The 26,057-nt window shown below is 42.2% G+C and overlaps 2 protein-coding genes across 5 annotated transcripts in view; both read left to right on the forward strand.

Annotated features, from left to right (window-relative positions):
- Positions 1 to 952: 952 nt before the first annotated feature.
- On the forward strand, positions 953 to 21,243 carry LOC109868399 (uncharacterized). 3 transcript variants are annotated; one of them, XM_020457930.2, is made up of 10 exons: positions 953 to 1,329; positions 1,979 to 2,372; positions 2,842 to 2,902; positions 5,621 to 5,935; positions 8,824 to 10,765; positions 10,914 to 10,970; positions 11,183 to 11,387; positions 15,822 to 15,955; positions 16,073 to 16,144; positions 17,442 to 21,243. In XM_020457930.2, the coding sequence occupies exons 2-10, from the start codon at positions 1,998 to 2,000 to the stop codon at positions 17,710 to 17,712; spliced, it is 3,432 nt and encodes a 1,143-aa protein (XP_020313519.1). In that variant the 5' UTR covers positions 953 to 1,329; positions 1,979 to 1,997; the 3' UTR covers positions 17,713 to 21,243. The 3 variants fall into 3 exon arrangements, with proteins under 3 accessions (XP_020313519.1, XP_020313520.1, XP_031658652.1); XM_020457931.2 differs by having other exon boundaries at positions 11,186 to 11,387; XM_031802792.1 differs by having other exon boundaries at positions 1,979 to 2,168.
- Positions 21,244 to 23,981: 2,738 nt separating this feature from the next.
- The window catches only part of LOC109868384 (phosphatidylserine decarboxylase proenzyme, mitochondrial), a 37,721-nt gene continuing 35,645 nt past the window's right edge, over positions 23,982 to 26,057 (forward strand). The window contains exon 1 of one of the 2 annotated variants that reach the window (XM_020457902.2): positions 23,982 to 24,107. In XM_020457902.2, the coding sequence (XP_020313491.1) occupies positions 24,043 to 24,107 (65 nt within the window). In that variant the 5' untranslated portion in view covers positions 23,982 to 24,042. The remainder of the gene's footprint in view (positions 24,108 to 26,057) is intronic. The other variant, XM_031802795.1, reaches the window with a different exon arrangement.

Below are 26,057 nucleotides of genomic sequence, written 5' to 3' on the forward strand. Positions count from 1 at the left end.
CATTTGCTAGCAATGTAAGTGAAAGTGAAAAAAACACAAGGAAATATAGCTAGCTTTCTCTCTCTCTTGCTTTGCCATAATATTTGAAGAAATGTATTTGTTCAAAACTTTTCAACTATTTCCTTTCTCTCTCTTTGAGTCAACTACTCACCACATTTTATGCACTGCAGAGTTAGCTAGCTGTAGTTAATGCTTTCTGTACAAGAATAATTCTCTGATCCTTTGATTGAGTGGACAACATGTCAGTTCATGCTGCAAGAGTTCTGATAGGTTGGACGTCCTCTGGGAAGTTGCCATAATTACCGTGTACAACTATGGAAGGGGGTGAGAACCATGAGCCTCCTAGATTTTGGATTTAAGTCAATGTACCCAGAGTGCTGTTGAGGCTACTGTAGACCTACATTGCAAAACAATGTGTTTTAATCAGTTATTTGGTGACATTCATATATTTAGTATAGTTTCATCTAAAAAGTATAACTTTTTCAATATTTTACCATTTTTATTTCATTCCTCCTCTGAGGAGCCTCCATTACCATTGGAAATTGTATTTCAGGGCCGGCCGTCAGTTAAAGTGCAGTACCGAAGCAAAACTGTAGGAGTATTCGAAACCGTGCATCAAGACCGGAACCCTGTCCCTTTGCCAGTTCTACATTTTTTGTTGTTGTTGTTGTTGGGGACCAAATAAAAATATTTTATAATCTTATTGATATGGACCCCAATATGACAGCACTACTGAGGAAATGTAAAAAAAGACTGGTTTTGTGTATGTGATTTGTCTAAAACGAATATATTGTGAATATTACGTCACGCAAACAAGGCCTATACTGTACATTATTTTATTTTGGTAACCCATAATGCAGTTTCTCATCGATGCACCAATGGGAGGAGAAGAGTGCTCGACCCGGCTGGTCTGCGCCAATGGCTGAGTCCTTCAAAAGGAAGTAGGCTACGATCCAATCCGGCCAATTGTCTCGCCCTGATCCGAGAGCGAGATTCATTTATTTATTTGTTCGTAAACAAATCTGTATTTCTTGCAACAAAAAAAACATTGGCAGTTAGCGTATAACTATTTTGCAAATATACGGTTAGCTAGATTTTAAAGAGACATCTTGCCATTTCTGTATACTGGTTTACAAAGTGGCTAGGTTCTGAAATGTAACGCTAAACTGCCTTGCTTTCCACCGGAAGCGCAGTTGAGATAGAAATCATGAGTATGGGACGTCTAGATGGAACAGCAAATTGGAATTTTATCTAGGAGTTTGTAGGGCACGTCTTGGGGCAAGTTTGGTAAAGCCACATATCCACATTGGGCGCAGAGCTCTGGTCGAGGTATGTTATCACAATTGTCTAAACCTACCGTCTAAAATGCTTCAACAAAGCGCGACTCTTGTAACACGGGCCCTTCGACGTTTTGATCGCAGTGGCTAGCTACATTATGCTATAGTATAAAAGATGTAGACAGTCGTGTTATTGTAGAGAGTAATGGGAATCCAGGCAGGCAGTGAGTGAGTGAGTGATTGATTTACGCTTGATCAGTGTTTTTTTCTTCAATAGACTCGCTATTATGTTTGGTGTCTGTTTTGGTCATGCTAGTAGTAGATTCGATCTGTCAAACCACAAAGCTAGCTTGTGCGTGTAGCGAGACAGTTTACTTGTTGTAGCAGTCTGGGATTATGCGTGGGGTTAGGTAATGATGGCTAGATTAACTAAATGTATCACACTTGCTGGGTAATAATAGAGAAATGATTTGGTATTCGCCTCAAGGTTGCATGCAATAATTAGATTGAAATATGTTTATTTTAGACATTTTGAACATGTATATTTGTTTATTAAATGTAGTTGATTATCCAGCTATCATAAGGTGTTATATTCAATCACTGGTCATCTCTTGGTTAATCAACCATGTTGTATTGGCAATACAATTATCTGAACCGGAATCTGACCCAGGAACCCCTCTTGTCCCCTCTCTGCTCCGCAGGCCCTTCAGCCCATGTGTGATGATGTTGTCATCTGTTTCGGCTGATCCAAGAGGTGGTCAGCAGCTCCCCGGCTCCACGTCGGTGGGTCCATGCCCTTCTCTCTCCCAGCTGTACCATGAACAACTGGCCACAGGGTGCAGAGAGACTAGCAAGGACCAGAGGAATGCTGCGGAGGATGGAGGACCTCTGGTGACCGTAACTATGTCTCACAGACCAGCAGAGAGCAGAGATAGAGATGGTAGTCTTGGGATGGACTCTGGTGTGAGAGAGAGACAGACTCAGGCAGATCACAGGCAGAGGGCTTTGGGTTCAGTCTCCAGTTTGAGAGGTCCTGTCTATGGGACTGCAGGATCTTCCGATTTCAGAAGAACAGAGACACAAGTGTCAGACCAGGTGGGGAATGTGTGTGGTGTTCTTAGTGCAGCGATCATCAACTAGATTCAGCCGTAGGACTATTTTATTATTATTTTTTGTGAGTGGCGGCGGCCGTAAAATAATGACAAATCATTTTTAGACTGCAAATTAGCCGCAATCTGTTGGACCTAACATATATGTTTGACTGAAACATAATCATGTCAAACCTGGTTTACGTTTGTGTATGATCAAGTGTGTCTGTATTATGCGTGGGAATACTTGGCAACATATTTATTAAATTGAAGCCACTTGGAGCTGATTTCCTGGTGTTTTTACAGTCTTATGTCCAACAATAAAAATCCCCCCCCCCCAAAAAAAACGTGAAAGGCCAAATAAAACTTGGGCCGCCGGTTGGGGAACCCTGTCTTAGAGTATGCTTATGTTTCTGCATGTGTATTCAATGTCTGTGTATTGGATCGTGTGTAAATTTGTGCGTGGTCATTTTCAGGTCCAAGGCACCCAAAGACCTGGCAACAAAGGCAATGTCTGGGTTCATCCAAAACAACTAGGTAATGTACAATTGTTGTTATCAGTTTGTTGTGCATAGAAACTAAGGGGGTGCCAACCTGGCCATACTCGTGATCGTATCTGTAAATTGACAGTTGATAGCCGAATTGGATCGGAAGATACTCATGTTCAGAAAACACAAAGTGTTGTAATATGCCTAGTTATTTTGTCAACATGTACTTATCAGTCTACACGTTTATAGACCAAAAAAGCTTCATATTAGGCGTAGCGCTCGAAGGTGTGTGTCTGTCTGTCCTTAACTTGCAGCGGGCAGACAAATTTGCAGTCACTCAGTAAGAATGCGCCTCGGGGCCTCCCGAGTGGTGCAGTGGTCTGAGGCCCAGCATCGCAGTTCTAGCTTTGCCAGTCGAGATTCTTTGTTAGAGTCCAGGCTCTGTTGCAGCCGGCCGTGACTAGCGGCGACTCCTGTGGCGGGCCGGGCGCAGTGCATGCTGTTTCCTCCAACGCGTTGGTGCGGCTGGCTTCCGGGTTAAATGGGCAATGTGTCAGTAAGCAGTGCGGATGGTTGGGTTGTCGACAGGCTCTCGACCTTCGCCTCTCCCGAGTCCATACGGGAGTTGCAGCGATGAGACAAGACTGTAACTACCAATTGAATACCGCAAAATTTGGGAGAAAAATGGTTAAAAAATATATAAAGATAATGCGCTTTGGCATTTTATATTTACCTACCCATTCACTGCTTGTTAGATGGGCTATTTTTTATGTATTTTTATTTGACCTTTATTTAACCAGGTAGGCAAGTTGAGAACACCTTTATTTAACCAGGTAGGCAAGTTGAGAACACCTTTATTTAACCAGGTAGGCAAGTTGAGAACACCTTTATTTAACCAGGTAGGCAAGTTGAGAACACCTTTATTTAACCAGGTAGGCAAGTTGAGAACACCTTTATTTAACCAGGTAGGCAAGTTGAGAACACCTTTATTTAACCAGGTAGGCTAGTTGAGAACAAGTTCTCATTTACAATTGCGACCTGGCCAAGATAAAGCAAAGCAGTTCGACACATACAATGATGGAGTAAAACAAACATACAGTCAATAATACAGTAGAAACAAGTCTATATACGATAAGGGGGGACTTTACCTAGCAGGGTCTTGTAGATGACATGGAGCCAGTGGGTTTGGCGACGAGTATGAAGCGAGGGCCAGCCAACGAGAGCGTACAGGTCGCAATGGTGGGTAGTATATGGGGCTTTGGTGACAAAACGGATGGCACTGTGATAGACTGCATCCAATTTGTTGAGTAGGATATTGGAGGCTATTTTGTAAATGACATCGCCGAAGTCGAGGATTGGTAGGATGGTCAGTTTTACAAGGGTATGTTTGGCAGCATGAGTGAAGGATGCTTTGTTGTGAAATAGGAAGCCAATTCTAGATTTAACTTTGGATTGGAGATGTTTGATGTGGGTCTGGAAGGAGAGTTTAGTCTAACCAGACACCTAGGTATTTGTAGTTGTCCATGTATTCTAAGTCAGAGCCGTCCAGAGTAGTGATGTTGGACAGGCGGGCAGGTGCAGGCAGCGATCGGTTGAAGAGCATGTATTTAGTTTTACTTGTATTGAAGAGCAATTGGAGGCCACGGAAGGATTGTTGTATGGCATTGAAGCTTGTCTGGAGGGTTGTTAACACAGAGTCCAAAGAAGGGCCAGAAGTATACAGAATGGTGTCGTCTGCGTAGAGGTGGATCAGAGACTCACCAGCAGCAAGAGCGACATCATTGATGTATACAGAGAAGAGTCGGTTCAAGAATTGAACCCTGTGGCACCCCCATAGGGACTGCCAGCTCTGAAACCAGATTGCATAGCAGAGAGGGTATGGTGAGATTCGAAATGGTCGGTAATCTGTTTGTTGACTTGGCTTTCGCAGACCTTAGAAAGGCAGGGTTGGATAGATATAGGTCTGTAGCAGTTTGGGTCAAGTGTCCCCCCCCCCCTTTGAAGAGGGGGATGACCGTAGCTGCTTTCCAATCTTTGGGAATCTCAGATGACACGAGAGGTTGAACAGGCTAGTAATAGGGGTGGCAACAATTTTGGCAGATCATTTTAGAAAGAAAGGGTCCAGATTGTCTAGCCCAGCTGATTTGTAGGGGTCCAGATTTTGCAGCCCTTTCAGAACATCAGCTGACTGGATTTGGGAGAAGGAGAAATGGGGAAGGCTTGGGCGAGTTGCTGTAGCCAGCCGTAGAAAAATGCTTATTGAAATTCTCAATTATAGTGGATTTATCGGTGGTGACAGTGTTTCCTATCTTTGGTGCAGTGGGCAGCTGGGAGGAGGTGTTCTTATTCTCCATGAACTTTACAGTGTCCCAGAACGTTTTTGAGTTAGTGTTGCAGGAAGAAAATGTCTGCTTGAAAAGGCTAGCCTTGTCTTTTCTAACTGCCTGTGTATAATGGTTTCTAGCTTCCCTGAAAAGCTGCATATCACGGGGGCTGTTCGATGCTAATGCAGACCGCCATAGGATGTTTTTGTGTTGGTTAAGGGCAGTTAGGTCTGGGGAGAACCAAGGGCTATATCTGTTCCTCACCATTTGATGTATCATAGTAGTAGGCTAACAGGAGGCAGCAGCAATCTAAATGATCAGACTGAAACGCGAGGAGAAGTGATCGGGTGAAATTATGAAAAGGTCTCCTTTAGCTGCACAAACCTGACAATCAACCTCCCCAGTTCCAACTCACCCTCTCTGTGACTGTGTTCTGTGCACAGAGCCTACCTCCCCTCCTCCGCCTCAGGTGTGCCCCTCTGATCCTACTCCCCCGGCTGGCCCCACGGGAGAGCAGCTGGGGACCCTGAAGCTCTGCCTTGAAGCCCACCAGGCAGAGATGAAGCGGCTGCTGACGGGCTCCCTCGGCTCCCTGTGCCAGCGTCTGGAGGTGGTGGAGAGGAGGATGGAGCAGCTCTGTGAGCAGGGCACCACACATGGCAACAGCCTGGCTCTGCTCAGGATCCAGGTGGGCCAGCTGGCAAGAGGGATGACTGCTGCTGTCGCCAAACAGGACCTGTCACCTCTCCATGGTCTGGGTGAGTTGAAGTTGATGCACTAAAGATTAGAAGGCACCACGCTGAAATGTGTGTGCATGCCTCCCTGCTACATTTTATTAAGTCATTTAAAAAAGGAGAAAAGTTGAATGTTTTTAAGACTGAGTGTGGATGATATACAGTTGAAGTCAGAAGTTTACATACACTTAGGTTGGAGTCCTTGAAACTCGTTTTTCAACCACTCCACAAATTTCTTGTTCACAAACTATAGTTTTGGCAAGTCGGTTAGGACATCTACTTTTTCCAACAGACAGATTAATTCACTGTATCACAATTCCATTGGGTCAGAAGTTTATATACACTAAGTTGACTGTGCCTTTAAACAGCTTGGAAAATTCCATAAAATGATGTCATGGCTTTAGAAGCTTCTGATAGGCTAATTGACATAATTTGAGTCAATTGGAGGTGTACCTGTGGATGTATTTCAAGGCCAACCTTCAAACTCAGTGCCTCTTTGCTTGACATCATGGGAAATCAGCCAGGACCTCAGAAAAAAATTATAGACCCCCACAAGTCTGGTTTATCCTTGGAAGCAATTTCCAAACGACTGAAGGTACCACGTTCATCTGTACAAGCAATAGCACGCAAGTATAAACACCTTTGGACCACGCAGCCTTCATACCGCTCAGGAAAAAGATGCGTTCTGTCTCCTAGAGATGAAGGTACTTTGGTGTGAAAAGTGCAAATCAATCCCAGAACAACAGCAAGGGACCTTGTGAAGATGCTGGGTACAAAAGTATCTATATCCACAGTAAAACGAGTCCTATATCGACATGACCTGAAAGGCCGCTCGGCAAGGAAGAAGCCACTGCTCCAAAACTGCCATAAAAAAGCCAGACTACAGTTTGCAATTGCACATGGGGACAAAGATCGTACTTTTTGGAGAAATGTCCTCTGGTCTGATGAAACAAAATTATAACTTGTTGGCCATAATGACCATTCTGTTTGGAGGAAAAAGGGGGAAGCTTGCAAGCTGAAGAACATCATCCCAACCATGAAGCACGGGGGTGGCAGAATCATGTTGTGGGGGTGCTTTGCTGCAGGAGGGACTGGTGCACTTCACAAAATAGATGGCATAATGAGGTAGGAAAATTGTGGTTATATTGAAGCAACATCTCCAGACATCAGTCAGGAAGTTAAAGTTTGGTTGCAAATTGGTCTTCTAAATGGACAATGACCCCAAGCATACTTCCAAAGTTGTGACAAAATGGCTTAAGGACAACAAAGTCAAGGTATTGGAGTGGCCATCTCAAAGCACTGACCTCAATCGTATAGAACATTTTTGGGCAGATTTGAAAAAGCATGTGCGAGCAAGGAGGCCTACAAACCTGACTCAGTTACACCATCTCTGTCAGAAGGAATGGGCCAAAATTCACCCAACTTATTGTGGGAAGCTTGTGGAAGGCTACCCAAAACGTTTGACCCAAGTTAAACAATTTAAAGGCAATGCTACCAAATACTAATTGAGTGTATGTAAACTTCTGACCCACTGGGAATGTAATGGAAAAAAATAAAAGCTGAAATAAATAATTATTTCTACTATTATTCTGACATTTCACATTCTTATAATAAAGTGGTGATCCTAACTGACCTAAGACAGGGAATTTTTACTAGGATTAAATTTCTTAGCCAAATATATTTTGTGTGTACACATACACTTAATGTCCAACATTTTGGGGTCACTTAAATGTCCTTGTTTTGGAAAGAAAAGCACTTTTTTTGTCCATTTTAAAATAACAGCATATTGATCAGAAATGCAGTGTAGACTTTGTTAATGACTATTGTATCTGGAAACGGCTGATTTTTAATGGAATATCTACATAGGTTTACAGAGGCCCGATATCAGCCACCATCACTCCGGTGTTCGATTACAGGCTCGAAATGTCCAGAAAAAAATAACTTTCTTCTTAAACTCGTCAGTCTGTTCTTGTTCTGAGAAATGAAGGCTATTCCATGCGAGAAATTGCCAAGAAACTGAAGATCTCGTACAACGCTGTGTACTACTCCCTTCACAGAACAGCGCAAACAGGCTCTAACCAGAATAGAAAGATTAATGGGAGGTCCTGGTGCACAACTGAGCAAGATGACCAGTACATTAGGTGTCTAGTTTGAGAAACAGACGCCTCACAAGTCCTCAACTGGAACCTTCATTAAATAGTACCCGCAAAACACCCGTCTCCATGTCAACAGTGAAGAGGCGACTCTGGGATGCTGGCCTTCTAGGCAGAGTTCCTCTGTCCAGTGTCTGTTATTTTGCCTGTCTTAATCTTTTATTTTTATTGGCCAGTCTGAGATATGGCTTTTTCTTTGCAACTCTGCCTAGAAGGCCAGCATCCCGGAGTCGCCTCTTCACTGTTGATGTTGAGACGTGTGTTTTGCGGGTACTATTTAATGAAGCTGTCAATTTCAGAAGAAAGGTCTTTTGTTTCTGGCCATTTTGAGCCTGTAGTCAGACCCACAAATGCTGATGCTCTAGACACTCAACTAGTCTAAAGAAGGCCAGTTTTATTGCTTCTTTAATCAGTTTTCAGATGTGCTAACATAATTGCAAATGGGGTTTCTAATGATCAATTGGCCTTTTAAAATGATAAACTTGGATCAGCTAACACAACATGCCATTGAAAAACAGGAGTGATGGTTGCTGATAATGGGCCTCTGTAGGTATTCCATAAAAATCACTGTTTCCAGCTACAATTGTTTGTTGTAAATGACTGTCTGCACTGTATTTTTAATGGACAAAACATGTGCTTTTCTTTAAAAAACAAGGACATTTCTGAGTGACGCCAAACATGGGGGCCACGGGCTGCCAGTGTTTAACTACTTGATTGAAGATTATTTTGTTGGTAAGTAATGTTTATTGTGTTGTACAGGAAAGGAACCAAGAGTGCTGAAAGAAGAGGACTTCACCAAGTTGTTACCACACAGTCCTAACCCTTTGTGCAATATGGGCTCCTCAGGAGCAGACTTAGACAAGGGGAGTGTCACTGGATGTCAATGGATGATGACGACAACATTTTCACCCAGCCACAGTCCAGCCCCGAGCAGTGACCACAAAGAGGGGTTAGGTGGGGAAATGAAAAGAACAGAGTCAGGCCGGTCCGTATCCTCCATGGGAAAAGCTCCCTCTAAGTCGGTCACTGAGGGGTGCAAACAAGGGAACTACTCCCCTGTGTCGGACTTTGAAGATCTGGACATGGAGCTGGCGGCCGAGAAGGGGCGGGACGCTCTTAACTGGTTGGTCAATTCTGCCCTGGCAGACACAGAGTCTAGTGACAGCCAGGAAGTGCCCCTTCCATCCCCTTCTCAGAAGGCACAATCTGGGAACAGGAGAGAGAGTACAGAGACCCATCCACACTCTCCTCATGTACACTTCCCCACTGAATCCCAAGGCCTGTCCAAAAGCACTGAGGTCCATAAGTGTCCACTTACGGGTAAGGGTAGGACTAGGGCTGCATTTCCTGAGGGGGTACAGTTGAGCCCTATAGGAGCTTTCTCTCTGTCGCCACATTCCGTTGAAGTTGTAAGGTCATCTAGGCCTAAGCACACGGGAAGAATAGCTCCTGCTTCAACTAATATCCAACTTAGGATCACCAGCCCACCTCGCACTGACCACATGGCCTACACTCAGTCCTCCAAAGAGGCAGAGAAAGACCAGAAGCCTGAGAGGAAGAGGCGGAACAAGAGGGAAGCGAAGGCACACTCGGTCGATGAGTTTAACTCTACCGCCACTAAGCCCGTCAAGAGTAGCTTCTCCGCTCAGATACAGGACCAACCACAGGTTGGTGTGGGCAGGGAGGCAGCCGAGGAGAGGCAGCAGAGTCAACAACACAAGCAGACTCTAAACTTTACAATACCTCATCAGCAACACAATCCATTGTCCCACGCCCAGCTGAAGTCTCCAGATGGAGCATCATCACTATCAGGTTCAGTCTTTGCACCCTCTTCCTGGTCCCCTCTGTCCTCCCCACCCATGTCTGACTACGTGGACCCTCAGAAGGGCAAACAAGCCACGGATCGATCCTTCCTGCACTTCCACTCTTCCAGCCCCTCTCTAGACTCCTCCGTAGCCTCCAAGCTCTCCTCTCCCCGAAATGGCTCTTCTAAATCTCTCATGGTTGGTGTTAGATCCATCCACCCCCAAGGCCAGGCCCTCCTACTCCAGCTGTCGGACACAGCCAGCCAGCTTGTACCTTCCAGCCCATCCCCGGAGCTCCCCTCACCCCCGGATGGTGGTCAAAGTAGATGGGGGAACATCCCGTGCGTCTTCAACTCCAAGCTCAAGAACCACTGGAATAAGGACCGGTCCTCCTGTAAGAAGCGGCCCCTGAAAGGCGTTCGCAGCACTAGTGGTGCTCTAGCCATGTCTCTCCCGGAGCTGGAGGAGGAGACGTCGCAGCACCACTGGCAGCCCCTGGTGATTCTGGGCAGCCCAGTCTTGCCTCTGTCCCCCCTGCAGCTAGGGCCCCTAGCCCAGACCTTCTCCTCCTTATGCTGTAGCAGCAAGGCCCTGGACAGAGACTCTTCTACCCTGCAGCACGGCCTCTTCCATGCCACAGGCCAGTTTCCCATGTCCCTCTTCAGCCAGATGGGCTTCTCCAAGTTCTCCAAGGCGGGTCTGAGCACCGTGCTGGCTGCATCCTCCCCCGCCTCCTTCCGCCACTGGTTCAGACACAAGTGCCCCATGCCCCTCATGAAGTTGTCGGCCACAGCGGTGGAGACGGTGATGTGTCAGATTATAGAGTCACAGAAGAAGTACATGTATCCTCCCCTCAAGGACTACACAGGCCCTCCTGGCCTGGACAATGACCACAGGTCAGTATTGATAGGCATTTTCATGTGCTAAGAGCCGTTTTCATAAGCAATATGTTAATAGAGAGAATAAATATTTACTTATTATAGTAAACATTTGAAGATATTCTGCTGATTTCTTGTTTGCTTGCTTGTTGGTTTGTAATTGCAGTTATGCTCAATCATGCAGTCAAGAAGCTACCTCTGTCAGAATGTCTAGCACAGCAAGGTGAGCAGACGTCTAGACATGGCACTATTGAATGTCCATGAAATGCAATGTAATAATTGATTGGCAAACTAATATGGGCTGGCTACATTACATCTTACTGCTGTTGTCAGTGGCATCTCAAAGGATAAACAGCATGTATAAGTGATGCACAACCTATGCCTATTATTGAATATCATCACGAACTATGTGTCTCCATTCTGTTTTCCGCCCAGCAGTACGTCTCTCACCTTCTCACCGACAAGGCGACGTTGGGTCAGACTCCCCCCAGAGCGGGCCCTTTCCAGCCCCAAGACCAGTCATAGCCACAGCCCCAAGACCATGCGTCTGGATAACCAGCCCGAGCCTGTGCCCAGCTTTGCCATCGCCAGTGCCAACGTCAAATACCCTGGTCTGCATGGCCGCAGCCCAACCAGAGAGGTGAGCCTGGCATGTACAGTAACTTTGTCTTAGAATGGACTTTGATTGACTAGACAGGGATGGGAAACTTTGATGGGTGTGGGGGCCACACTCACGAGGGGCCGCATTTGCTCGCGGGTATCTCTCACACTGCATGGCATGCACATGCTGGCCAATCACATGCATCCCTGGTTAGAGCGCACATTTAGATGCTGGTGAGGAGAGAAAGGGCTTCACCAAAGACAGTACAGTATGAGGTTTAGCAACTGTGGCTTTACCTCAGTGTGTCCGGTGCTGCTAGTGCTAACAAGAATGTCAATTTGGTGCCAAGAAGGGCGCATCTTCAGTGCTATGGCATTATTTCAGTACAGGCAAACCTCAAAAACTGTCTGAGTTGTCTCGACAATTGATTTAATAATTTGAAGAATAACCATCCACTACTTTATGATGATTGAATAGTAAAAAAAGCACCCGACAGCAGCAAAGCCCCTCAGCCACAACCAGCCGCCTACGTGAAACACGCATTGGTTGATGATGCGTTTTCAAGTGTAACACCCTACAAAAAAACATCCCGCATAGAAGTCCGAGGCTATCAGAGAGCCAAAGACATGGTTCTTATTTACACAGTCAGCAAAGATGGCTTCAAGAAGATGATAAACAAGCTGGATAAGAAGTATACATATTTCTCCCAAATCACCATCCCAACACTGTATAACAAAATTAAGGGAGGAGTTGAAACATGTCACATTGAATGACTGGACCAGACGCCAATGTTTTGGACACAGACTGCACCTTGCAATCAGTAGGCTACGTGTTACAATTTTTTAAAGGCACTTTGACTTATAATAATGTTTCAGCCTATTTATACATAATTACACAATCATAAGCTTCATATTCCATCTGCAGCCCATGGCTGCTTGAATAAATAATTAACTTAATTAAGAACTCGTATTGGGAAATAGGAACTCATAATGTTATTCATGAATTAATCAATAATATATTTTGGCTTGTTAATATGTAGGCATTATAATCCCATCTTTTATCATATGTAGCCTATAACAATGTTGGGAAAGATGAGTTTAATTTGGTTTTGTGTTCAGTTAGCACAGTGTGTTAATCTACATCTCATGTTAGAAGTGATGTTCTCTACCCAGACAGTTGTTTTAACCATGTCTGATGGAATTACCAAGTTTTCACCCACGTGTTGCAATTCATAATAGAAATTGCAATATCTGGCCCAAAAATCGCAATTATATATTTTGTCCAAATCGTGCAGCCCTAGAAAAAGACGTTTACGTTTTAAGTTTTAAAGCAAGTTTGCTGCAATTCTACTCATTTTGCCATGGGGCGGATAGGAAAATTAGCTGTTTTGCAGCCAATTGCCTGCAGTTCTACACATTTTGTCATAAGGTGGGGAGAAATGTTTGCCGTTTTTAATGATATCTGTAGCGGTATAAGGCACTGCGTCTCAGTGCTAGAGGCGTCACTACAGATACCCTGGTTCAAATCCAGACTGTATCACAACCGACTGTGTTTCGGAGTCCCATAGGGCGGCGCACAATTGGCCCAGCGTCATTCAGGTTTGGCCGGTGTAGGCCATCATTGTAAATAAGAATTTGTTCTTAACTGACTTGCCTAGTTACAGTGGGGCAAAAAAGTATTTAGTCAGCCACCAATTGTGCAAGTTCTCCCACTTAAAAAAGGAGAGAGGCCTGTACATTTTCATCATAGGTACACTTCATCTATGACAGACAAAATGAGAAAAAAAAATCCAGAAAATCACTTTGTAGGATTGTTTATGAATTTATTTGCAAATTATGGTGGAAAATAAGTATTTGGTCAATAACAAAAGTTTATCTCAATACTTTGTTATATACCCTTTGTTGGCAATGACAGAGGTCAAACGTTTTCTGTGAGTCTTCACAATGTTTTCACACACTGTTGCTGGTATTTTGGCCCATTCCTCCGTGCAGATCTCCTCTAGAGCAGTGATGTTTTGGGGCTGTTGCTGGACAACACGGACTTTCAACTCCCTCCAAAGACTTTCTATGGGGTTGAGATCTGGAGACTGGCTAGGAAACTCCAGGACCTTGAAATGCTTCTTACAAAGCCACTCCTTCGTTGCCCGGGCGGTGTGTTTGGGATCATTGTCATGCTGAAAGACCCAGCCACGTTTCATCTTCAATGGCCTTGCTGATGGTAGGCTTTGTTACTTTGGTCCCAGCTCTCTGCAGGTCATTCACTAGGTCCCCCCGTGTGGTTCTGGGATTTTTGCTCACCGTTCTTGTGATCATTTTGACCCCACGGGGTGAGATCTTGCGTGGAGCCTGCGATCGAGGGAGATTATCAGTGGTCTTGTATGTCTTCCATTTCCTAATAATTGCTCCCACAGTTGATTTCTTCAAACCAAGCTGCTTACCTATTGCAGATGCAGTCTTCCCAGCCTGGTGCAGGTCTACAATTTTGTTTCTGGTGTCCTTTGACAGCTCTTTGGTCTTGGCCATAGTGGAGTTTGGAGTGTGACTGTTTGAGGTTGTGTACAGGTGTCTTTCTATACTGATAACAAATTCAAACCGGTGCCATTAATACAGGTAACGAGTGGAGGACAGAGGAGCCTCTTAAAGAAGAAGTTACAGGTCTGTGAGAGCCAGAAATCTTGCTTGTTTGTAGGTGACCAAATACTTATTTTCCACCTTAATTTGCAAATAAAGTCATAAAAATCCTACAATGTGATTTTCTGGATTTTTTTTCTTCTAATTGTGTCTGTCATAGTTGAAGTGTACCTATGATGAAAATTACAGGCCTCATCTTTTTAAGTGGGAGAACTTGCACAATTGGTGGCTGACTAAATACTTTTTTGCCCCACTGTATATTGAACAATGAATGTAATTGTCTCAACTAATTGTAACTCAACTAAATGTTACCAATTGTGTTTTACCGGAGTTGTGTAGCCTACCGGAGTGGATGCAACTCCCATCCAACAGCTGATTGGGGTTTTCAATCATTCAGATTTGATTTAGTTGTTTAGGTTCACTATAAGAAATCGTTTTGGTAGTTTTTGCTTTAAACGGTCAGTGTATTTGGTCATTGTTACATGAACAGGGTAATTTCATAAATGACAGCAATACTTTTTTGGAGCTGTGCATGGTCACATTAATTGGTTGGAGTGAAAGAAACTCCTTAAAATTCCAATCGGTCTAAACCATTTGCTATTGAGACTGGTTAAAATCCAAAGCTGCAGTATACTAATTGGCTAAATGCCATTCTAATTTCTAAAGATTAGTATTGTCATTGTGTCAACTCAACATTTTATCTGCAAAAATGACAAATTGGTGGTTTTCAGATTTTTAAAAAGTAGGGGGACAAAAAGCATAGGTACCTGAGCTGCCCTATGGTTCAGCTCAGGTACCTACACACACACACACCATTGACATTGAGGAACACACACACTGAGGGCCACTCAGCTTAGAGAAGAAATCCCAAGCTCAGACAGATCCAGCTCAGAGGCCCAGCTCCTGAGCTCCCATCAGCAGCAGATATAAATGGAAAATGAATGTGTTTATGCAAAAAAATGCATGTAATTGTATCGAATTGATCCAAATCACATAAATTCATTCCCCTAATCAAACCAAATCACACAATTGTTCCAAATGAAAATGTTTGCTATTGGAGCCCATGTATCTAGATGCATATGAAAGAAGAGATGCACATCCCTAGACACCATTCTTCCACAAGAATTTCCAGAATTTGGTGTTTTGTTGATGGTGGTATAAAACACTGTCTCAGGAGCCACTCCAGAATCTCCCTTAAGTGTTAATTTGGGTTGAAATCTGCTGACTGAGACAGCCATGGCATATGGTTATCATCGTTTTCATTCTCATCAAACCATTCAATGACCACTCGTGCCCTGTGCATGGGGGCATTGTCAACCTATGGGGGCCAAAATAATGGCCCGCACAGAATTTGTTGATTACTTAACTCAGGAACCACACTTGTGTGGAAGCACCTGCTTTCAATATACTTTGTATCCATTTACTCAATTGTTTCCTTTATTTTGGCAGTTACCAAAACTGTGGCTCTGATTCTGTACAATCCTTACAATTTATAGGGATCATGCACAACAAACGTTCCACACAGATTTGAGCAATTTAGCTAATTCTTAGTTGCAGTCTCTGCAGTCTAGTCCTGGATCTAAGGGGGCTGATGAATGTTGTGTGACAGTGGGAAACACCATTTTGGTGTTGACTGAGGTTGCTCATTTGATCCATGGAGTGACTTTTGTATTTTATTCCCTGTGAGCATCATTGATTTTTCAAGGAAGCACCTCTTCCATTGTCTGAACACAAACTCTTGCAATCCAGCTAGTTGTACCTCTCCCTTGTGACTTCTTTGCTATATTATTAAAATACAATTATTTTGTCTCTTCTCTCACTTTTTCTTTATTTTGTTCTGTAGGGTGGTCTGTATGATGCGAGTGTGGGAACCCAGCCATGCCAGCGCTCCAAGAGGGTATCCCAGATCCGCATTCGGAAGACTGTTCCCAAACCAGACAACAACCTCACTCCCATGGGCCTGCCCAAACCAAAGAGGTAAGTTTAAAAACTCAGTAACTAACAAAACAATGGGATTATTGAAATACCACGGCTCATGTGATCACACAGAGTGCCAACTGTGTTTTACATGTTTTTTTGCGTACATCCCATCAGACTGAAGAAGAAGGAGTTCAGCTTGGAGGAGATTTACACCAACAAGAATTACAAATCACCCACTCCCAACAGGTCAGCCATCATCATTTTTATTATTCAAACTGTACCTCAAGTTGGAGAACATGACAATTGACAGTATATTGAAACCACTTGTTGTTAGTCAATAGGCTATTAAAATAGGCATAGGCAATTCCAAGTTAACAGAATTACGCTGAGGCTCAGATTTTTCACTTTAAAATGTATGCCAAACAAAAACCATTGATTTCAAAGTTTAACAAACCATACACCTCTATGGACAATGACTACTTTGAAAAATGTATTCAGTAAATAAAAAAACATTAACTGTAAAAACTGTGCAGATACAAAGGTTGGTAACAGTTACTGTAAAATTTCCCTGAGTTTTATTCTGTTAACAAACTTTGTATCTGCACAGTTCTTCCTGTAAATGGGTTTTCGTAACATTTTCTGGGGAAGTTGTTAAAAGTAGTCCTTGTACATAGTTGTATGGTTTATTAAACTTTGATTTCAATGGTTTTAGTTTGGTATACATTTTAACGTGAAAAATCGTAATTTCCGCTTTAATATTGTTCATATGGTTTATCATTTTGTTTAGTGTATGGTATTGCTCAGCAGTTAACTGACATTTTTGTTATTGACATTTTTTAAATAACTTATTGACTAATGTTGGTTGTTATTTGCATTCCATTTCGGTCTTTTTTTTTTGTGAGCTTGTAGTTTAGCGCAGAAAACATGGTAATTAACTACAATGACCATAATCCATTATGCGCCTACTTGTTCGGTCTGTGTAGCTTTTACGCATGTTATGTAAAAGAGACAGAAAAATGTGTCATCATGAGGGGAGGAGTTGCGAGGTATCTCTACCTGAAAATACATGATCTTAGTGATTGATAGTTGGTATTCAGCAGTCATACCAGAATGCCTTATTTACTTTGAAGAACTTCTAAAATAGTGATTTTGTCAGACAGCATAGACAGCAGCTCTATAGAGATGACTTATAATGAAATAATAACTAAAACAAATGTAATACACAACTGAAATATTTTTTTAAAGTAATGTCAATATATTCTGATTTAAGTGAAGAGCAGTAATGGGCAGTCACTACCATCATGGGACTTTTATTAATTGTTTTATTCTGTGTTAAAGCATTCGACACACATAATGCATAGTGCATTTAATGTTTTTATTTTATTTTAAATAACAGGAATCGAAAACAGTCATTTATTTTTTAATAATCGAAACTGAACCGACCTCAAAAAAAGCACTATTCACTCAGCACTAGTATATGGTTGATCATATTGTTTAGTATATGGTTGATCATATTGTTTAGTATATGGTTTTCCCATACCAGGAGCCTGGAGACCATCTTCGAGGAGCCCAAGGAGAAGAACGGATCTCTGGTCTGCATTGGCCACCAGAAGAGGAAGCGTGTACTGGACTTCCCCGACTTCACATTGCCGCGCAAACGCAAAGTCCGGGCCAACATGGCTCCCCTGCGTGTAAAGGGCCCCAGGGGGCGTGGTCGGCGGGGGAGGCCTGACGATGCCGACCTGGATGTCATGCTCATCGAGAGGCTGAGCGAGCTGGAAGACTTCTTCACCCGCCAAGGCCTGGAGGACTGAGCAGTCCCACAATAACCCCTATTTCACATCCAAATACAAACTCTCACAAATGGTACCCTATTCATCATAGTGCTCTACTTTTGACCCAAGCCCATCGGGTCAAAGTAGCATATAATAGAGTGAACAAGTTATCATTTGTGACATGCTACACACATGCATTGCATATGGTTCATCATTCTCAGTTTTTGGACAGCTTGTTTTGTAAATTGATTGGGCTTATGAAACTGGATTTGAATAATTAGATCATGTTAAGAGATTTCTATGATCGTGTTAGGTTTTTCTACTTCGGGGCCCCTGAAATGCCCATTCAGATGATTTGTTTCAGAACTGGCAGACTTTGAAGTGCTAGAAAAAATTGACTTAATGTGTGCCTTTTATGGAAATTTAAACTCAATCCAGCAAAGAGAGGATTTTTATGATATATAATGAATAGTGGTTGAACAATTACTACTTTGTTCTTAGGAACTATAATTGAACCTGTGATAACAGAATTGTGGGTGCTCATACTTGGATGTGTGCGTTCGTACACACACATGGAACTTTTGCATGTGAATACATGGAAGACAAGTTTGACAACCCATACCTGAGAACTTTCCCTCTTACCTCATTCGGATTTCTCATCAACTCATTAATTAAATTGTTGTTTTGAACGGGACCTTGTGAGGACACAACCGTTTCTGACAGAGTCAACGGTATATGTGCAGCTTTACTCCCCTGATGACAGCCTCACTGCTAGCCTGGCCTTAGGAATGTAGGTAACTGACCAACTGGATTGGTGCCCCATGTCTCTCTACCTCCTCATGCATTGTTGGGAAAGATGCTACATGTGAGGGCATCAGTTCAGTACATCTCCCTGATAACCCAACTGGGATCTAGATGATGAGGAGTTCCCATCCTGAATCATAGTGAAACAATACATATATTTTGCAGTATTTGTAAAGAAAAGGAAAAGTCCATGATTAACAGTCTTTTTCACCTGATGTGCATCATCCGGTCCATCATCTGATGTGCATCATCCGGTCCATCATCTGATGTGCATCATCCGGTCCATCATCTGATGTGCATCATCCGGTCCATCATCTGATGTGCATCATCCGGTCCATCATCTGATGTGCATCATCCGGTCCATCATCTGATGTGCATCATCCGGTCCATCATCTGATGTGCATCATCCGGTCCATCATCTGATGTGCGAACACAATTTGATACATATGTGAAAATGTTATTTTCCTATAGATGGTATATTATCTATACTTCAGTGTTGAGGACCTAGATCAGGACTGGACAAACTATGAGCTCATACAATCTGGCCCACGGGATGTTTGAGTAATACAAGTTTAAAGTAAAAATGATTATTTTGGGTTAGATAAAATACTCAAGGCCACTCTTGGTCATTTAAATCTAGATGGTATGTAGAAATTATAATGGGCCTATATATTTCCAAATAACTTACGTTTTTCTGGGCCGCAAATTGATTTTAACAAACCCGTCCGTCCCCAAGAAATCTGTGCGGCCCTCCATTGAATTTCGAAATCCTGATGTGGCCCTGAAGCCAAAAAGTTAGCCTTTCCCTGACCTAGCTACACAGTCGTACTATGAGGCCATTTTGGGTTGAAAGGCCTCAAGGTTTAAGTCCCTTGGCTCACTGTAAAGGACTCAGTACCTATGGAAATGGTCATTTGGTAGACATGGACCTAATCTTTGATCACAAACTGGATTATTTTTATTTTTTTTGCGGTTTCTTTCTGTGGATTGATTTTCCATTTTGGTGCATTTTTCTTTGGACATATGAAATATGCAACATCTTTGGTGAGATTTTTTTTGTAGGCAGCCCCTTTTTTGTTTAAACTGTCATAGACTTCAAACTCCTCTGCATAGGGACTCTTGACACCATTGACCATGTCTGTCTCCCAGTATCCTAATGCTGGATGGTCACAGGTTAGGGTTATTCAATTGTCTGGCTGTGATATGGCCTCATCTTCTAATAGCTGCTGAACATTTCTAGGGACAGGATTTTTCCTGAACATGTGTCCTGGAAAAACTCTGTGCCCTAGTTATGTCAATTGCATACTCCTTGTGTCCTCTCTCCTTTTCAAAACCCATTGGATGAGGGAGCCAGAGGTCCCTTCCCTCTGACCTCCAATGGGTTTTAAGAAGTAGACTGAGGTGTTTTCAATTGAGATCTTCCCACAGAATCTTTCAGGTGGTCACATGGTCAGGAAAAACTCCTGGCTCTAACCATTTTCCAATGGATAAGAATGTGTTTGAGGAAGTAATGTGCACTGAGTGGTCCTGTGCTTGGATAAGTGAGTGTGGGCTGCGTGCCTGTAGATATTGTCCTAATTCCTATTGCTGCTAAACCGCCTACCTAGTATATTATATTGCAAAATGTATATTATAGATGTTAAAGTTCAGAATGAATTTTTTTGTTTTGTTATTTAAAACTTTCTTTTCTTTTTTTTTACATGTGATCCATAAAATCCACATCAGTCCATGCCACATGATGTGGAGCAAAATATGGATCCACTAACTGGTCTGTCTTACAACAGCATTTACCCATCTTCTCTTTGTGAGTGTGCAGCAATCTTTCATGTAAAAGTTAAATCAGGCCTGTAAATAGGTCCATTAAGAACTCTGATGCCTTAGATTGGAAGACCTAGCTTGGTTGCCCGATCTGTTTCTACACTTCTAGCATTGTCATACCAAACAGCCTGTCCTTATTGCAATCTCATTTTTACATTGAATAATGACTGGAGATCATTTCTGCTTTAACAAAATCCTTATCTAGGAACCAGCAATGAAATAGTTGTAGTGTTCAATTCATTACCATAATTCTCATCATGCATTATTTTGAAATCATGACCATTTATTGTGGAACACTCATTTGAAGTGAATACTTTGTCTATCTGGGGTCAATCATCATTACATATCAGGTCTTTGTTCGGAATCAAGTGGAAACATTCAGCTCAGCATCAGCACACATTCACACAATCATTTCATGAATTGTTCAGAACAATTTTTCAAGTGTCATTAATGGGGTTTGCATTTAACACCCAATTATTCCACTGTTCAAACTTCTCCATAACTTATACAGTGTTCTGCCATTATAAAAACAATTCTGGAGTTAGCTTTTTTTTGTCATTAATTTTCTCTTGTATTTTTTTTGTAAGTGTATAGTTACTTTCTAAGAGAGCCTTCATGCGGATTGCAATCTTTGTTTATATACTCCTCCACTGCCCTGGACCTATTTGCCAGTAGATTTGCTAGTGTGGCAAAAGTCTGCACATATTTACTCCCAAAGAGCCAGACCCTGTGAAGTGTTCTAGTGCCCCTTCTCTCCTCACTCTGACCTCTGCTCTTGAGGCCAGAGATGGAATGGTAGAAAAATGTGACTGGTGAGTGATGTGAAATCTTTTTTCTTTTAATTTGAGAATAACAGGATTCTTTAGTTTACACTGGTGTGTGTAGTGGAAAACGTGACACATTTTGGGAACCCCCATGTCTGGAAATAAAACTTTATATTGCTTTTTATTTATTTTTTAATTCCTTATTTCATCCTATGTTAAGTGATGGGCACTTACCGTAGACATGCATCTCACAGACCAACACTAAAGATTAGTATTGTCAATTTTAATTGTAATATATTTTACGAATAAAATAGTGTATTTGTGTAATTTATTAATTAGTTGGATATGCAAACTGATCTATTTGTTTGGCTGAAATAACCATCTTTCCTTTTGAGAAATCTGGAAGTGAAACAGACCATGTAGGTGTAACAGTATAGCTTCCGTCCCTCTCCTCTCCCCTACCAGGGCTCGAACCAGGGACCCTCTGTACACATCGACAACAGCCACGCTCGAAGCATTGTTACCTATCGCTCCACAAAAGCTACGCACCCCGCTAACTAGCCATTTCACACCGGTTACATATGGTAAACAGTCTATGGACAAGGTATGACAGCAATCCATGCTTTGGTTTTGTTTACCTGGCCTCTGTTACAACTTCAAATTATAACTTTTTAGCATTTGTGGCACAAATCCAAAGTAAATCAATGCTACCTTTTACTGAACAAAAATATAAACGCAACAATTTTACTCTGTTATAGTTCCTATAAGGCCCTAATATATGGATTTCACATGAATAGGCAAGGGTGTAGCCATGGATGAGCCTGGGAGGGCATAGACCCATCCACTAGGGAGCCAGGCCCAGCCAGTCAGAATGAGTTTTCCCCCACAGAAGGTGTTATTACAGACAGAAATACTCCTCAGTTTCATCAGCTGTCTGTCTGGGTGACTGGCATCAGACGATCCCGCAAGGGGAAGAAGCCGGATATGGAGGTCCTGGGCTGGCGTGGTTCATGTGGTCTGTGATTGTGAGGCCGGTTGGACGTACTGCCGAATTATGGTAGAGAAATTAACATTAAATTATCAGACAACGGCTCTGGTGGACATTCCATCAGTCAGCATGTCAATTGCGCGTTCCCTCAACTTGAGACATCTGTGACAAAATGGCATATTTTAGAGTGGCCTTTTATTGTCCCCAGCATAAGGTGCTCCTGTGTAATGATCATGCTGTTTAATCAGTTTCTTGATAAGTTTTTTTTGTGCATATAGAAAATGTTGATCTTTTATTTCAGCTCATGAAACATGGGACCAACACTTTACGTTTCTATTTATGTTCAGTATATATTTGCGTGTTCGCGCTTCTTGACCAAATCGGGATATTCACCAATGCTGGAAGTGGGGCCGAGAATAAAGGTTTGGGAATCACACATCTAAATCACTTGTTTCTATACTACGTGAAATAAAATCATGGCAGAGAAAACATTTACCAAACTGTGAATACATCTGCCATGTTGACGCACTTAAAGTTGGTAAGCACCTCCGTACAAGTACAACACCAACGCTATGGTGCACCTTCTTGTCGTGCTTCCCGAGGACAGTGATGTTAGCTAATTGGCATTCCACGGTGACATCCTTTTATTTTTATTTAACTAGGCAAGTCCATTAACAACTAATTCTTATTACAAATGACGGCCTATCAGTTTACACCTATCCTTTCCCCCCTCATCCTTCATTTATCATTTTTTCCCTGTTCTGGTCTAAGGGTTCCATCTATGTTTAGGGCATGGCATGGCAGCAAGCATGGCAGCAACACATGAAAACACAACATAGTACAAACATGATTGGGCACAAACAGCTCAAAGGTGCAAGAAGGAAGAGATACCAATACATCACGCGAAGCAGCCACAACTGTCAGTAAGAGTGTCCATGATTGAGTCTTTGAATGACGAGATGGAGACAACAGTTTGAGTGTTTGTTTTTTTTGCAGCTCATTTCAGTCGCTAGCTGCATCGAACTGAAAAGACGAGCGACCCAGGGATGTGTGTGCTTTGGGGACCTTTAACAGAATGTGACTGTCAGTTCGAACGGGTGTTGTTTGTGGAGAATGAGGGCTGCAGTAGGTATCTCAGATAAGGGGGAGTGAGGCCTAAGAGGGTTTTGTAAATAAGCATACATTTAACCTTAGCTTGCATCGTTATGACGTATCCTTATGAATATTAACTGTCATCACAGTCTGTCTGTCTGAGTCTATAAATAAAAGCATATTTTCTACCATCGCCAAAGGTCCTAACTTTTGGAAGCTATCGTCATAGCAACATAATACTCCGGGAAGTCCAAACTCTCCCGGCATTTCAATTGTAAATCTCGCCACAACCCACACTCAAATTTAGAACAATGAGACAAGATATTTATCCGGATGTGAAGTGAGATAGAGCAAGATGGATTTTGCCCCTCATTCTGCAAATTTTCCCCATCGATTAAACATTTGATCTAAATACAGATTTCTCTTTCGAAAACTAAAATACGTTATGAGTAGAGTGGACTAAGTTTTGTAGACTTTACCCTTTGTCAAAGTTTGAAAAAATGTCGTTGTTCAGAAGGAATGCAAGGGCGAATTAAGAAATGGCACATGCGTACCTCACAGAGTATGCGTTCCCTAACGGAAATATGCAAATACATGCTAGAACGCCCCAATAGGCTCTCACTAGCTCGTACTTGACTCTGCCCACCTTCTTGCTCGTTCTGCCCGCTATGATTAATTAGTTCCCATAGGAAACAACAGTCTGTGGTCTATCTTGGGTTAAGTTATACACATTTTTGCCATACTCTTTGGCACAATCAGACACAGTGTTATAGTATCACAATCCTTTAGGTGGCGACAAAGACCTCCAGCTAGGATTAATATTCGTCTTGCGAATACGAAGAAGCTTTCCTCAATACCGAGTTCTGATTGGTTGTTTAAACGATCGTTCTACACACTCACAAGATGGCAGCGTCCTTCGGAAAGTTGTGCTGTAATCAGCTGCCACTGACAGCGAGGAAAATTAGCAGGTAATGTTGTAATTTGCTTGTGAACGTTTATTTGTCAGAATTATGTTGCTATTCCAATGCATGGTGGCTACACACCACTGGAAGAGTAATAATATAATTGTGTTGATGGGAGAAAATGAACACCGGTTTGCTCATTTCAAAAGTTCTTGCGGCTAGCATTAGCTACCTAGCTCTTATGATGCCAATGTCTTGTCACTCCTGTCAAGAACATTTTATATTTAACGTTACTACTAGTCAGTAATATTTGTGTTGTTTACAACCCCACCTACTATGTCATGATTCTGCATTGTGACAGTGCCACTAACAGTTTAGTAGTTTGGCGAACATGCTGGCAGGAAAAATATGAAAGTACTTTTGGCGCAAAAATTTGAACTGGTGGGAGAGTATGGTGTTTGTAACGCCAGGGTAGTCGATTTGATTCCCGGGACCACCCATACTTAGACATCCTGCTTCGATGTAGACCGTCATTGTTCTAAATGGGATCTGCCCCTTTTTTTAAAAAATTTCACCTAAAATGACATACCCAAATCTAACTGCCTGTAGCTCAGGACCTGATGCAAGGATATGCATATTCTTGATACCATTTGAAAGGAAACACTTTGAAGTTTTTGGAAATGTGAAAATATTGTAGCAGAATGATTTTTCCTTTGCATTATCTTTGAAATGTAAGAAGCCATAATGCATTATTCCAGCCCAGGTGCAATTTAGACTTTGGCCACTAGATGGAATCAACGTGCAAAGTTTTAGACTGATCCAATGAACCATTGCATATCCGTTCAAAATGTTGTATCAAGACTAAAGGTAGACCGACTAATCGGAAAGGCCGATTTCAAGTTTTCATAACAATCGGATATCGGTATTTTTGGATGCCGATTTTGACACATTTTTTGGGTTGATGTTTGTTTTAATTTAATTTAAAAAAAAACTTTATTTAACCAGGCAATTCAGTTAAGAACACATTCTTATTTTCAATGACGGCCTAGGAACGGTGGGTTAACTGCCTTGTTCAGCGGCAGAACGACAGATTTTTACCTTGTCAGCTCGGGGATTCAATCTTGCAACCTTATGGTTAACTAGTCCAATGCACTAACCACCTACCTCATGAGGAGCCTGCCTGTTACGCAAATGCAGTAAGAAGCCAAGTTAGATTGCTAGCTAGCATTAAACTTATCTTATAAAAAACAATAACTAATGATTATGATTGATTAATAACTACACATGGTTGATGATATTACTAGTTTATCTAGCGTGTCCTGCGTTGCATATAATCGATGCGGTGCGCATTCGCAGAAAAGGACTGTCGTTGCTCCAACGTGTACCTAACCATAAACATCAATGCCTTTCTTAAAATCAATACACAGAAGTATATATTTTTAAACCTGCATATTTAGCTAAAATAAATCCAGGTTAGCAGGCAATATTAACCAGGTGAAATTGTGTCACTTCTCTTACATTCATTGCACGCAGAGTCAGGGTATATGCAACAGTTTGGGCTGCCTGGCTCATTGCAAACTAATTTGCCAGAATTGTATGTAATTATAACATAATATTGAAGGTTGTACAATGTAACAGCAATATTTAGACTTAGGGATGCCATACATTAGATAAAATACGGAACGGTTCCGTATTTCACTGAAAGAGTAAACGTTTTGTTTTCGAAATGATAGTTTCCGGATTGGACCATATTAATGACCTAAGGCTCGTATTTCTGTGTGTTATTATGTTATAATTAAGTCTATGATAGAGCAGACTGCAGAATGAACAAAAAGCTGCCAACACGTGCTCAGCATATGTGGGAACTCCTTCAAGACTGTTGGAAAAGCATTCCTCGTGAAGCTGGTTGAGGGAATGCCAAGAGTGCAAAGCTGTCAAGGCAAAGGGTGGTTACTTTGAATAATCTAAAATATTTTGATTTGTCGAACACTTTTTTTTCTTTCTTTTCGTTACTAC

Source organism: Oncorhynchus kisutch, linkage group LG23 (assembly GCF_002021735.2).
Source record: "Oncorhynchus kisutch isolate 150728-3 linkage group LG23, Okis_V2, whole genome shotgun sequence".
In the NCBI taxonomy this organism is placed as follows: Eukaryota; Metazoa; Chordata; class Actinopteri; order Salmoniformes; family Salmonidae; genus Oncorhynchus; species Oncorhynchus kisutch.

Coding starts and splice junctions, on each gene's coding strand:
- LOC109868399 (XM_020457930.2), top strand. CDS start 1,998: ATGATGTTGTCATCTGTTTCGGCTGATCCAAGAGGTGGTCAGCAGCTC. Junction 2,373..2,841: donor AGACACAAGTGTCAGACCAG/GTGGGGAATGTG, acceptor GGTCATTTTCAG/GTCCAAGGCACCCAAAGACC. Junction 10,766..10,913: donor GGCCTGGACAATGACCACAG/GTCAGTATTGAT, acceptor TTGTAATTGCAG/TTATGCTCAATCATGCAGTC.